Genomic DNA, 12,206 nt, shown 5'->3' on the forward strand with positions numbered 1-12,206 from the left:
GTTGTACATTTCCTCCATGTGCATGATGTGAAGTATTATCAAAAGGAATCAAGTTGCAGTTGCTCTTAGTGACCCTGCGAGATCCAGAGTCTTTGCAAAATCTAGATCTAAAAACTCTGTGAGTTGCTGACACAAAGTCCTAAGATGTGAGAGGGTGTTGTGTCAGACGTTAATCTCTTTCAAAGTCTTCTAGTGTATGGGAGGCATAACTCCTCCGTCTGGTACATACACAAACGTTCTTCAGGACATTTGCCAGAATAGGACAAAAATTAATTTATTTGTGTTGCAATTCTTAAAAACACAAATATGCATAGTGTTCTCTTGTTGGCAAATGAATGATGTGACAAACAAAATAAAGATTTGTTAAACACACTTATAGTCACAAAATGTTCAAGACGGTGTAAAAAAAAGAAAGAAGCAAAGGACCTCAAACATATTGTGAATATAGCGTGGAAGTCAACATTAGAACACCAATCTATCATTTCTACAGTCAAAGGCACGATGGCTGTGTTTAAGCTGTAACTCAAGAGTTCATGCATCTTAAACATGCGGCGAAAAGAGAAGAATGAACACTCCATAGAGGCTTGTATCGTTACATGTTTGGACAGTAAAAAACATAAGCAGCTCTGTCTATTGCAGCTCATCTTCATCTCAGTGATATATCCAGACACCATTTTGATTGCTTTTTGAGTCTCTCTCCACTCATGGCTTTAGTTTAACAATTCCCTTTCTCCTCCCCTGGCTCTCGCTGCAGCTCAAGGCCTGCTCTTTGCTGCGGGTTTATCCATTATGTTGAGCACCTCATCCAGGATGGACGGGCCCAGATCGAGTTCAAGGGAAAGGAACGACCCTGTGACCTGGGCGAGGGAATCCTGTGACGTGCTCTTCTCTTTGGAAAACTCAAACTCATAATCACAGATGCGGCCCTCCTCCACCCCACTGTCCCTGTCCACCCACTCTCCGTTGTACTTTGAGAGCCCCTGCTTGAATCCCTCGGTAATGTCATCGTTAAAGTGTCCGTAACCGTTGCAGTTTCCGTTGTCGCTGTAGACTTTGTTGGGGAAATCTTTGCCGTTCAGGCTGTCGAAGCTGTCGCTGCTCGTGTCGCTGGTCAGGCTGCCGTTAGCTTTGAAGGAGCCGTTGCTGTGATTGTTGATGTAGTAGGATGTGGGCTTGTCAAACCTCTTTTCGCTCTTGTTTATTTTGTTTGCTTTGGCGACTGCTTTAGAGGTGGACTCCCTGTTCTCCAGCAGGTCCAGGAGGACATCAGGCTTGGACTGGATCTCCGGGGCGGGAGAGGAAGGCTCGCTGCCGAAGACGTCCATGGAGCGCAGAAGAGCTTCCATCTGCAGGATCTCTACCTCCTCTGTGCTGCCGGGTTTCATGGGTGCTGTAGGCCTGATGATGTCCTCCAGGGACTGCTCAGGGGGCAGTGAGAACACAGTGGAGGAGATCATGGGAAGAGTAAGCGCCTGGCAGCCTCCAATAGTTGGAAGGGAGATGGCGTTTTTGAGAACTGGAGAAGGGGTCTCTGCAAAAGAAGCATCTCCAGTGCTGTTAGCTCTCATAAACTCACTTTGGACGCCGTACTGAGGGTGGACGTCTCCCTTTCCTGGTAAGAGTTCATACTTCCCCTGCAGAAAGGACATATCTCCAAAGGCATCTCTCTCCCCGCCCTTCCCAATGTGGATGGTGTGGCGGAAGTCCCCGAGCGGCGGACTGATCATGTCCGGGGACAAAATATCTCTCAGGCGACATTTCTTCCCCTTCTTGTTATTGGTAGGTTTCAGGTAAATGGGCGCTTTTGCTGGCATGGCTGCAGCTGGAGAGGAAGAGCTCAGATGTGGGGGGACGAAAAAGTCAGAAATGCTGTAAAAGCTCTGGATGTTACAGTTCCCCTAAGGAGGGGCTCCAGTTACATTCTCAGCCGGTCTGTCAGGACTCCAAAAATAATCTCAGCATCGATCAGGAAATTAGAATCCAAGACCTCGAATGGCTTCTGTCCTGAAATGAAACACAAACAAAGAACGTGTCAGCATATTTTGAAAACATGAACCCTGCACTGACAAATTTCCCTGAGTAGGAATGTAACAATACACTCAACTCACAACAGGAAATGTCTGGATAATGGGCTCACGACGGGATTTTATCAGGAAGTTTTACTGATTTTTAAAAATACATGAGATGACAATTTACCAAAAGCGATTATACACATTACATTTAAATTGACAATAAAATAAATTCAAGTCATTCTTTCACATATATAGGTTCTATAGTTACTGATATACAAATAAAAAAAAATAATTCTATAAAAAGTGACACTGAAAACATTTTACACTAAGAAATATTTGAAATATTAGTTTAAAACTGTGTTTCACGCACAGAAGCGAAGAAATCTTCTAAAAGACACTGAAGTTTTTCCCTCCTAATTTAAGTTTTTATTGATTTTTTTTAAAAAGATGGGTTGATACTACAGGCTCGTATACGTGTTAACTGTCAGCCCAAATACTTCAAACACTACAGCATGTAATAATCCTTCTGGCTCTCCCTGGTTTCTATGAGCTTAGCTTTGGGTTTAGGGGTTTCAAATTTGCTTCCCAGTGTATATAATTAACTTTTTATGCTGTCTTGAGCTTTGCTGTTTTATGTGCTACATCATGTTGGTTGTACTATTTGTTGTTCATCTTTTCTGCTCAGCATGAATCCACACTCCCAAACAACACTAATTTTAAATACTGGTTTTAAAAAAAACAAGTATTACAATATATTTATGTTTAATTGATTTGAATTGTCCACACTGGTATCGACTTTAAATCATTTTGTGAGATATCATTGCATCCCTATCCTCAAGGTTACTTTGTGCCACCACTTCTGATCCAAAACTCCAATCCTGCCCTCTAGAAAAACAAATCCGGTCACTAATACAAGTCCCACAAATAAACTCTGAATCCTGCAAAAAATATATATATCCGGTTCTTGCATCTGGCGAGCGTAGAAGCCAGAGCAGAGGAGGCCGCGGCCCGGGTCGAAGGCTTTTTTGCTGCTCTATTCACAATTCCACACATGAGCCTCCTTTGGCCCCCAAGACTGTGGATGTGCTAATGTGGAACAGCTGGAGCGCAGATTGGGAGCAGAGATGCAAAGCAGGACTTTGGTTGGATCAGAGCAGGGCGGCCTGTTTTAGGGAACGAGCTACTGCTCAGACACGCACGAGAGATAGAGAGAGGAGAAAGAGGGGCGAAAAGGGGGGGTTGGCGCGGGGGATTATGTCGAGGGATTACCCGAGCGAGAGGGTCTTAAGAAGGAAGGTGATGCAGATTGAGGATTGATTTGGCTTCAGTGCGTAGAGACTGGACTGCCAAGTTTCAAAGTGCTGAGATTCCAGCTGGGTTAGTTGAAAGTAATGAAAATGAGATTGGAGGTGCCTGATTGGATGAGGCGTTCGCATTCAAACCTAAATGAATGTCATCAAGTTGGCAGCCAGCTACACGTAGGATGATCTCGGAATAAATAAGGAGAGGACAGTTAGAAATCAAGGAGAAAGGAAAAAAAACCCTTGATGGAGGGAGGAAGGGAGTGACAGTGCGTTTTTCTGTGTGTGTGTGTGTGTGTGTGTGTGTGTGTGTGTGGGTAGGTGGGAGAGAGCAACAGTGAGGAGAGAGCTTGCCCATTTATAGACATATTTACTTATGCGAGGTCCGTCAGCGGTGACCGTCTGACAGAGAGCACCGCTGCACAGAAAGAGCCTGTGCGGTCAAGTCCAAAAGAGAAGGTTTCACTGAGAAAACATCCACATTCCTGCTGCGACCGACCCCACAGAGACACACGGCATTGGACCTTATCAGAGGCACTTAAAGTAGGCTATGTTTATTCAGCAGGCACATTAGTGAGGAGACACAGAGACACACACTGCAGATTTGAATCCTAACAGCAAGCTGGAAAGCATTCACTGACATCCATTTTCAACATGGACTCTCTTGTGTTGCCAACCTGTTTGATGAAAAGCCTCATGAGAGTCACCGCAGGCTTCTTCTTACCGAGCACTTTTCAGTCGGGGCAAGTTTCTTACTGATCTTAAAGCTCCTGGGAGAAGTTTTCCCAGGTTATAAAAACAGACTGAAGCTAATAGTGACGCCTCTATAAGAGCTTCAAAAGCGAAGCAGGCCAGATTTCTTATTTCTATTTAGTTCATTTCAGTGGATGAAATCATTGCTGTGTCGGGTAGGTGTCAGACGAAGTGATGAACATCGTGCTGCTGGAACAACCTTCTCCTATATTTTCACAGCAGTATGTTTGATTACATTAATCAAATTATAATTCAATGGACTCCTTCTCTCAGGCAGAATCCAAAGACAATATGAATCACTTAAGGCAAATGTTTCGGTGCAAAGTTTTGGGGCACTTCAGAGTCAAACCTTTGGAAGATGCAACTTAATAAATTGAGCGGCTAATCTCCTTATCTGAGAGCGACAACACCCGTTTGTGCAGCGTCTGAAGCTCAAGAGTTTTATGAAAGTCAAATTGTTTTAATCCGGCATTTTATCCCTTTCATCTCTTCAAATATGAAAACATAAGCGACCAATGAATCAATGTTGTATTGTAATTCTGCTGTTTTCATTTCCGGGGTAAATGTCCATGTTTTTTCTTCCCACTGAGACTGGAGAAGCTGTTGGTCATGAAGATATCATTCCTTTAATAAAACTCCCCTGTGTAAAACTTAAATCTGAATCTGGAAGACATTTTTACTCAACACAAGTAATTCAGGCCTTATTTAGCTACTTGTAATCTTGAAAAAAGATGTTTACCTTCACTTGTCAGGTGAATTTGGCTAATAATGTAATGCAATATTTTTGACCTAAAAACAGACAAATCTGCTTGCTTATTTTTGAGTTTTTGCATTTTTTAATCATGGCAAACTAAGACTGACAAACTATCTTTTGTTGCCTTTCTCTCTGTTTTTAAAGGCTGATATATTATGCAGTAAAGTAACTACAAGTTGAAATTTAGGAGCTGCCATTACAACACAAATAAACCTGTCACCCTGCAAGCGCTATGCAGCTATATATAGAGATGCCAAACACCGAGGGATGCAGAACATGTGTGAGTGTGCTGAATGGCATCGCCGCTCTCTCAGGGTTGGTCCTTGTGTATTCGAGTGTTGATGCGAGTGTCAGTGTAAGCACAAGGTGAGAGATAGCAGTTTTGAATGCAGGCCATGTGTGCAGAGGAGAGCGTGACTGTTTGCTAATAGAGAGGGAGAGAAAGGGAAGTGAGGAGGAGGAGGAGGGGGGAGAAGTGCTGCAGTGTTTGATGAACGGGAGGGGGTTAGCATCAAATCCTTCACTTGTTTAGCTCAACCTTTTTTCTCCCTCCCACTTCTTTCGCTCTGCTCCTCAGTCCTGTCTGACCTTGACAGCTGATGCTCGCTGCAGAGGGAGATTGGGGTTTTGGAACGAGAGCGGGAGAGAGAGAGAAAGAAATGCACCAACAAGCCAAAAGCTTCTTCCTGTGGGCTCACTGTGCGTGTTTTTACGTCCGTATTAACATTTGTGATATTTCTCAAGAATCGAAGGTCGCCCCTGCACTTCTGGCTGAAACACTTCCGATCAAACATTCCTGTTGATGATGGGTTCCCCCGGATGAAATAAAAACATCTGCTTGGTCCTTGTGGACCCTTTGCTCTTCTTTGGCATCACAAAACCATCCCTCTCTCTCTTCCAACTGGTCAAATAAGGAAGCAGTTCACTACCCTTCACTTCAAGTTATCAGGAGCTAAGAACCACTCCTGTGTCTTTTTAGACACTGGCTTTGATTTAGTTGTATTTATTTGACAATTAATGTCAGGCACGTTACTCAGTATGTTCACACAATGTTAGTGAAGTCGATTTAATGTGTTGACTGACTCAAAACAGAAATATGTGTCGAAAAAACGAGGAAGAAAATGAGGCTATGAAAGCCGACACAACACAATGTTATGCTAACAGAAGTCTAACTGCATATAAAGAACCTTGAAACCATGTGTTGAATATTAAGCAGCAACTTTAGGTGGGAAGAAAACCCAATGAAGGTATCGACATGGCGAGTGCTAGAGCGAGAACTAAGCAATTTTGGACTGACAAGGAGACACAGTTTATTTTTTGACAACTGAGGATTATAATGGACGTAATAAGTCAACCAAAGGAAGGTCCAGCAGTCGCTAGCTGAAAGGCGGGCATATCGCCACCTACCATATAGAGTCGGACATACACCCATCAATAAATAGATTCTCCCCCTGTGCTTGTACTGTAAACTAGAACACTTACAGTAGTCCTACTAATGGTTAGATCCAGCTATAAGCGTCTAGCTTGAGTTAACTGTGCATGTGAACATACTGAGTGTGAAAGTCTGCTGAGGTGCACTGAAGCTTGATCCCCATTTAAGACAAATTATAAATGTCAAATTTTCTTCTATTTACATACTGCAGGTTATTAACTTATAGTGAATATGTCAAGTGCATCAGATATGGTGCTGTACTCATGTAAAACAAGTAAGTTCAGTTGCAAGCAGACGTAAATTTGTACGTATTTAACACAAACCACAATCATGCTGTCGTTCTTGTGCCTAAACTGAACACAGCTGAGACAAGATGTTCATGTTCGGTGCACGACCAAAGCTCTTAAAATGTGCAACTTCTACTTGACATCTAACCAGACGAGGCTTAGATAACTGAGCTAGCGTGATTGCTCACCTTTAGAGGTTAATTTGGATATTGTACTATTCTCATTAAAGCTACCTTGACTGCAAAGCCGTGCAAATACAAAACTGATTAAAGAATCTTACCTAGATTGTCTTAGCTAAAGTCTGAAGCCTCTGACCAGGCTGACATATTTGTCGAGTTTAGAGTGAGAATGTGCTGATCTATAGGAACACCTTAATGACTCCGTCAAATAATCAAGGTCACTGCTGCAATTCTGGCGGGAAATCTCCCAATCCAAGGTCGTTATTGATTATTGGTCAGCCCTGATGAAATTATAATGTCTGCCTGTCAGTGTGGAGTCTCTGCTCTCCTGTGGGATGAACAAAAACGCAAAGGTTGTGCATTATAAAAGATGGTTGAGGTCATTAGTATAGACAGAACTACAGGCAGAAGAGGAGCCTTATTCTTGCAGCTCACAGGGGGGTCAACTGCTGTGCATCCCACCCAAGGTCAACACTTGTGGCCCGCGAGAAGTCAGATGTTTGGTGAAAGCCTGGCGGTCTGACCTTCACGTCAGCCTTCCTGCTGGTGGCTCAGTTAAGCTTAAATGGCAAACATGAGTGGAATTCCAGAGCGCACCAACAAAGTACGAGAAAAACAATATCATCATGTTGGTCTCTGGGGGATCTGCTGCTTCATTTAATGAGAGCTCTGGTGAATTAGTGCTGAATCTTGTAGAGAATCTCAAGAGTCATTGCAATGTGAGTTAAGCTTGTGTTGGCACAAGAGGAAATTAATCAATTACAAAAGCCTTGTGGCCTGCCGACCTGATCCGTCCATCTGAGTCTCAGCAAGCTGTGAATATCTGAGCTGGTGTATTCTGGGACATATCAAAGCCAAGGCCAGATTTGCACCTTTCTTTTGGATCCGGTCCAGAAGACCCAGTGAGGCATGTGTTGATACCTCAGTCCTTGTTGGCGTCAACTCCACAGAACATGCTTCCAGGTTTTTTTTTTACACCACAGGGTAAGAGGGGATCTGATGGCACCACCCTCTCCAGATATCTTCCCTGAGCAGCCATAATGAGAGCTGCTGGATAAAGCCATTGTGTCATTGGGTCAACAGCAGATATCTGTCTGGGCATGAAGGGATCTGGAGGCTCTCCAGCCTCTTTAAAAATGGAGCTTTGCCTCATCCACTGGTGATGAAAGTTTGATTGGGGCGGCTGCAGAAGTTGCAAGTAACACTGTACAAAAACTTCTTTACTCCAAATAAGTCTATGAGTTTAAAGGTGTCAGTGCCTTTTGGATTACATACATTTGCAATACGATTACTTCAGACATTTAAAGAGATAGTTCTTTTTTTTAAGAGGAGATGAATGACATACTTTTCTATAGTAAGCGTTTTAGACAGAGGAGAAGCCGGTTAGTCTATATATGTAAGTCATTTCTCATCTCATCACTTTGCTTTGTCATCAGAGAGCCTCTCTGAGTTTTTTTTAATCATCATGGACTCTTAGGAGCTCAAATATATTGACCTAAAGGTGATGTTTTTGTTGTATTTTGATAGTACCGGTATTATGGTTTAACAAGTGACCATGTCAAAAAATATCAATCAGCATGTCTTTAACTACGACATCCACAGAAGCATTCGGCTGAAAGTTAACAGTCACTCTTACAAACACTGGTTAAGGTTAACATTAATGTTTACTTCCTGTTTAACTGCTATTGAATTGGATGTCTTTGTTTCTGATTTAGCATTAACAAAGTTAATTTTTTGATAAACTGTGCACACCTCTGGTACTTCACTCACCTTGGACAAGCACTCCAAACAAACCCCACTTCAAAAACTATTTGCCTCCAACAACAAATGTCATCACTTTCTCTGCTTTCATTTTCAGAGCAGGATATAATTTTAGCACAAATGCTTTTTTTTTTATGGGAATTCATTATTGTTACTTTGCATCATTTCCTTCAAAACATCAAGAACAGCTTTAATCTAAATGGAAGAAGCATAACAAGAACAACAGATGATGTCTTGGTGTTTCCATCAAGTATTTGTGTAAAGAAGAGGCGTCTCGTGAATGTGAAAGCAAACAAGTCAACCAGCCAGTTGGTGTTGAAGCCGATTCAGAACAGCGAGACATTAACCATCTAACTGGTTTACACATAGCAGTAAAGGTTATTTGATATTTTCTTGGGATATTGGGTTTTTTGTTTTCCCTCAACAACTGCGTGATGATTAGTTAGATTTCAAATCAAATACAGCACCGCTACCTTTACCAGCCTCTTTTTTTTTTTTTTACCCTATGAGCTGTCTTTCTACTTCAGAACATGTGTAGTTTTTCCGCCTCTCGGGGGGCAGATAAATGTGGGGTTGGTATCTGCTAATTAAACTAACAGCTCGTGATTAGTCTGGGTATTTCTGGACTCCTAAAAGTCACGTGTGATAGAACTGGGTCAGTATACTCTGAGAGGCTGAGTGACTCTACTGTAGCCTAAATATACGCTACAGTTTGATGATGCCAAAGGGACGACCAAGAGGAGAGCAGCTGTCCAAAATATGACCTGTATCTGACTCCTTTAAAATAGAAGCCGTGCATCACCTAAATATTCCTCGAGTGACGGCATTACTGCGCGGACATTTCACATCGGTGCTGTAGAAAAATGGCATGCTTCACTCCCGTGGTTGATGTGGTCAGGGCAGCTTCCTGCACCTTGTAGTCCTCCCTCTGAATCTTCAAAGCAACCGTGTGGAAGTTTCCAAACACTTTTTCAAACATCTAACCGTGGCCTTGACTTCTGACACGCCTTTGCATAGCAGAAAGACCCTCTCTTTTGGGGCTGTTATAAAAAGCACATACCACAGAGGGTAATGGTAGCCTTTTACAGAATAGACTGAGCTGTTTGTTACATAAAAAAAAAACCCTCAATTATAGGCAAAGGCTTGTCTTTCGGGGGCCCGGTGGTGAATGGCAGGGTGGAGTATTTTGCTCTGTCTTTCGCTCTCGCTCCCCTCGTGCCACCCACAAGCATGGCCGGCACTTGCCAGAGTTATCCTTGGCACAGATGAGCAGGAAGCCGAGTCGAAGCATATGAAACATGAAGGGAATGTCAACATATACTGGGTGTATATGTCCTTTCCTCTCAGTTTACCGGTGAAAACATCCCCTCAGGAGATAAAAGCGAAGCCAGCTCTGCATTTTAGAGGAACATGCTGAAAATGTCTCTTTTGGAAAGCTGGGAGGATATCATGTTGCCCCCCCTAACAGTTCAGCTCTTGTGTCTCACGTCTGCTGGCTTCAACACCACGCACATTTAACTGTTACTAAGCAATTCTGTTCTGCTGCAGGATTTCAGAAAACCCCCTTCAGTGGCAGCAAACTGCAGCATTAGAGCGTGAAATACAGAATAATCCGGCTACCACTCACCTCAGATATTCCAATGAGAAGACCCTGATCCTGTGCAGGTATACTGTGCTGGTGTTCTCCTGATCACTGCAGCCTCAGGTCTGCGAGTGTGTGTATCTGTGTGTGCGCGTTCAGTGGCTGCTGAGCTGCTCCTGTGGCATGTTGACACTGCCCTGCCTCCTGTCTCTGCCTCGGGGCTGCACTCCTGTCGAATGGGACGTCTGCCGGACAGCTGTTTTGGAATTGCACTCCGGCTCCTTTTCCCTCTGAAGCAAGTCTCCTCCTACACCTCCCCTCTGTGCTCCCCCCCCTTCTCCTTCCCCTCTCTCTCTCTCTCTCTCTCTCTCTGCGCTCTCTCTGCTGCCTCTCTAGCAGCACCTGTTAATGTCTGTCCTCTCTCCTACCCCCAGACTTAGCTTGGATTCTTTTTTTTGATGTTTCAGGATCCTTCTCGCTTCCTGTGCCGTGGTGGTGGAGCTGCGGTGATGAGTGATCATCACAAGCTCAAAAAAAAGCAGAGCACTGTGTGGAGAGCAGCACATTCCTCATGTGATATGTGGCTGTCTCTTCTCTCTATAACTGTCCTCTATGACATGTACACTGAGCAATATATACTGTATGTGTGTGTGTGTGTGTGCCTGTCTGTCTCACCCTGTCTGACTCTGCGTCTGCCTCTATCTGATAAGAGCTGCTGTGTGAATGCAGCCAGCAGCCAGCAGCCACTTGACTGGACTCTTCCTGTCTCTCTTTTTAAGCCTCTCCTCTCGCTCCTTATCTGTCTATCATGTTTGCACATACCCTCCTGTTAGGTTTTTCCTTGCAAAATCCATTTCTATTCTTTTTAATTCTGTCCATTTTGTGCACAGTCCTCCTCTAAGCAGCAGTTGAGGTGTTACAGTGTGGATGTACTGATTGCTGCAGAATACTGCAGCACTGCAGCACGTGTAGGAGACGATCACAAAGATGGATAGCACATGGGCATGCAGCAAAAATAGACCTTTACTTCCCTGTATTGACTTAAAATGCAAATAAAGACATATATTCAGGGCATGTAGAGGCTCTGACCTGATGCCCTGAAAGTCAAGGTCACAGAGCCTTGTATGTAAACCCCCTCCCCCACTTTTTGGGTTCTATTCATTTATAAAAAGAAAATCCATCACCTTGGTAACCAGCCAGCTCAGAGGTGATGCTGCATTAAGCTGTTTTTTCCTCCAAAGAGGCTTCAGGAAGTGTGTGTGTGTGTGTGTGTGTGTGTGTGTGTGTGTGTGTGTGTGTGTGTGTGTGTGTGTGTGTGTGTGTCTGCGTGAACAGTATAACAAACAGGCAAAGAAGATACACTGCATGAAGTAAAATAAGGTAGGATTACTTCTTTCTGACAGTGCCGTATGTTTGTTAGAGACCTTCACATTTTTAGGCTTTTGTTGACATTTGAGATATTATAACTCTATAATTGGTTTAAATGTTGAAATACCAAAAACTGCACTGTAAAAAACAGTAGTCCTTACTGTAAAGTTAATTGTCAGTTTAACCAGAAGTTATTGTAATGATGTGCACGATGAGAAAATGCATTAGCCAATCCCAGAGTGTGAAGAGAAAAAGAGACAGAGATCAATAGAGCGGGGAGCAATATTAATGAATGAGTATGAAACCGTCTTCCAGCTTGAACTCATGCTAAGCTTCATTTTACTATTTTTATTTCCTCCGTGTGTTTTCCCCATAGACTGTACAAAACATGGACGTCGCCTCAATGACGTCACCCATTGGTTTCTAATTCTGAGTTTTGAAGCCGAACGATGGTGATCACCATATTGGGTCTGCTACATTTTGGGACAATTGAGAAACAGGCTGAAAGGTGGAGTTGAGTCAGGCCTTAAACCTCCTGGCAAACAAGTAAAGTCCACTCCCCTAGTGGTGCAAATTTAAACTGAAAAACTCTCATCCTTGATAAAATTGAAAGCAGTTTGTTACAAAACAAATCACCCTCTATACACCTTCGGTTTTTACCAATAGAGATAAGGTTATTGACACCACAACAGGTTTTTGTACCAGGCTGAAAACATTTGAACATTCATAAACTTTGCAGCCAGCCTCAAGTGGTCACTCCAGGAACTGCAGTGTTTT

The 12,206-nt window shown here is 43.2% G+C and overlaps 1 protein-coding gene across 1 annotated transcript; it reads right to left on the reverse strand.

The window, feature by feature from the left end:
- Positions 1-248: 248 nt before the first annotated feature.
- Positions 249-10,731, reverse strand: cdc42ep3 (CDC42 effector protein (Rho GTPase binding) 3). The gene is made up of 2 exons (XM_061040741.1): positions 10,107-10,731; positions 249-2,004 (listed from the first exon to the last, which is right to left on the reverse strand). Exon 2 carries the CDS (start codon positions 1,812-1,814, stop codon positions 756-758), a length of 1,059 nt encoding a protein of 352 aa, XP_060896724.1. The 5' UTR covers positions 1,815-2,004; positions 10,107-10,731; the 3' UTR covers positions 249-755.
- Positions 10,732-12,206: the final 1,475 nt, after the last annotated feature.

The sequence above is a fragment of the Labrus mixtus genome, chromosome 6, assembly GCF_963584025.1.
Source record: "Labrus mixtus chromosome 6, fLabMix1.1, whole genome shotgun sequence".
Lineage (NCBI taxonomy): Eukaryota > Metazoa > Chordata > Actinopteri > Labriformes > Labridae > Labrus > Labrus mixtus.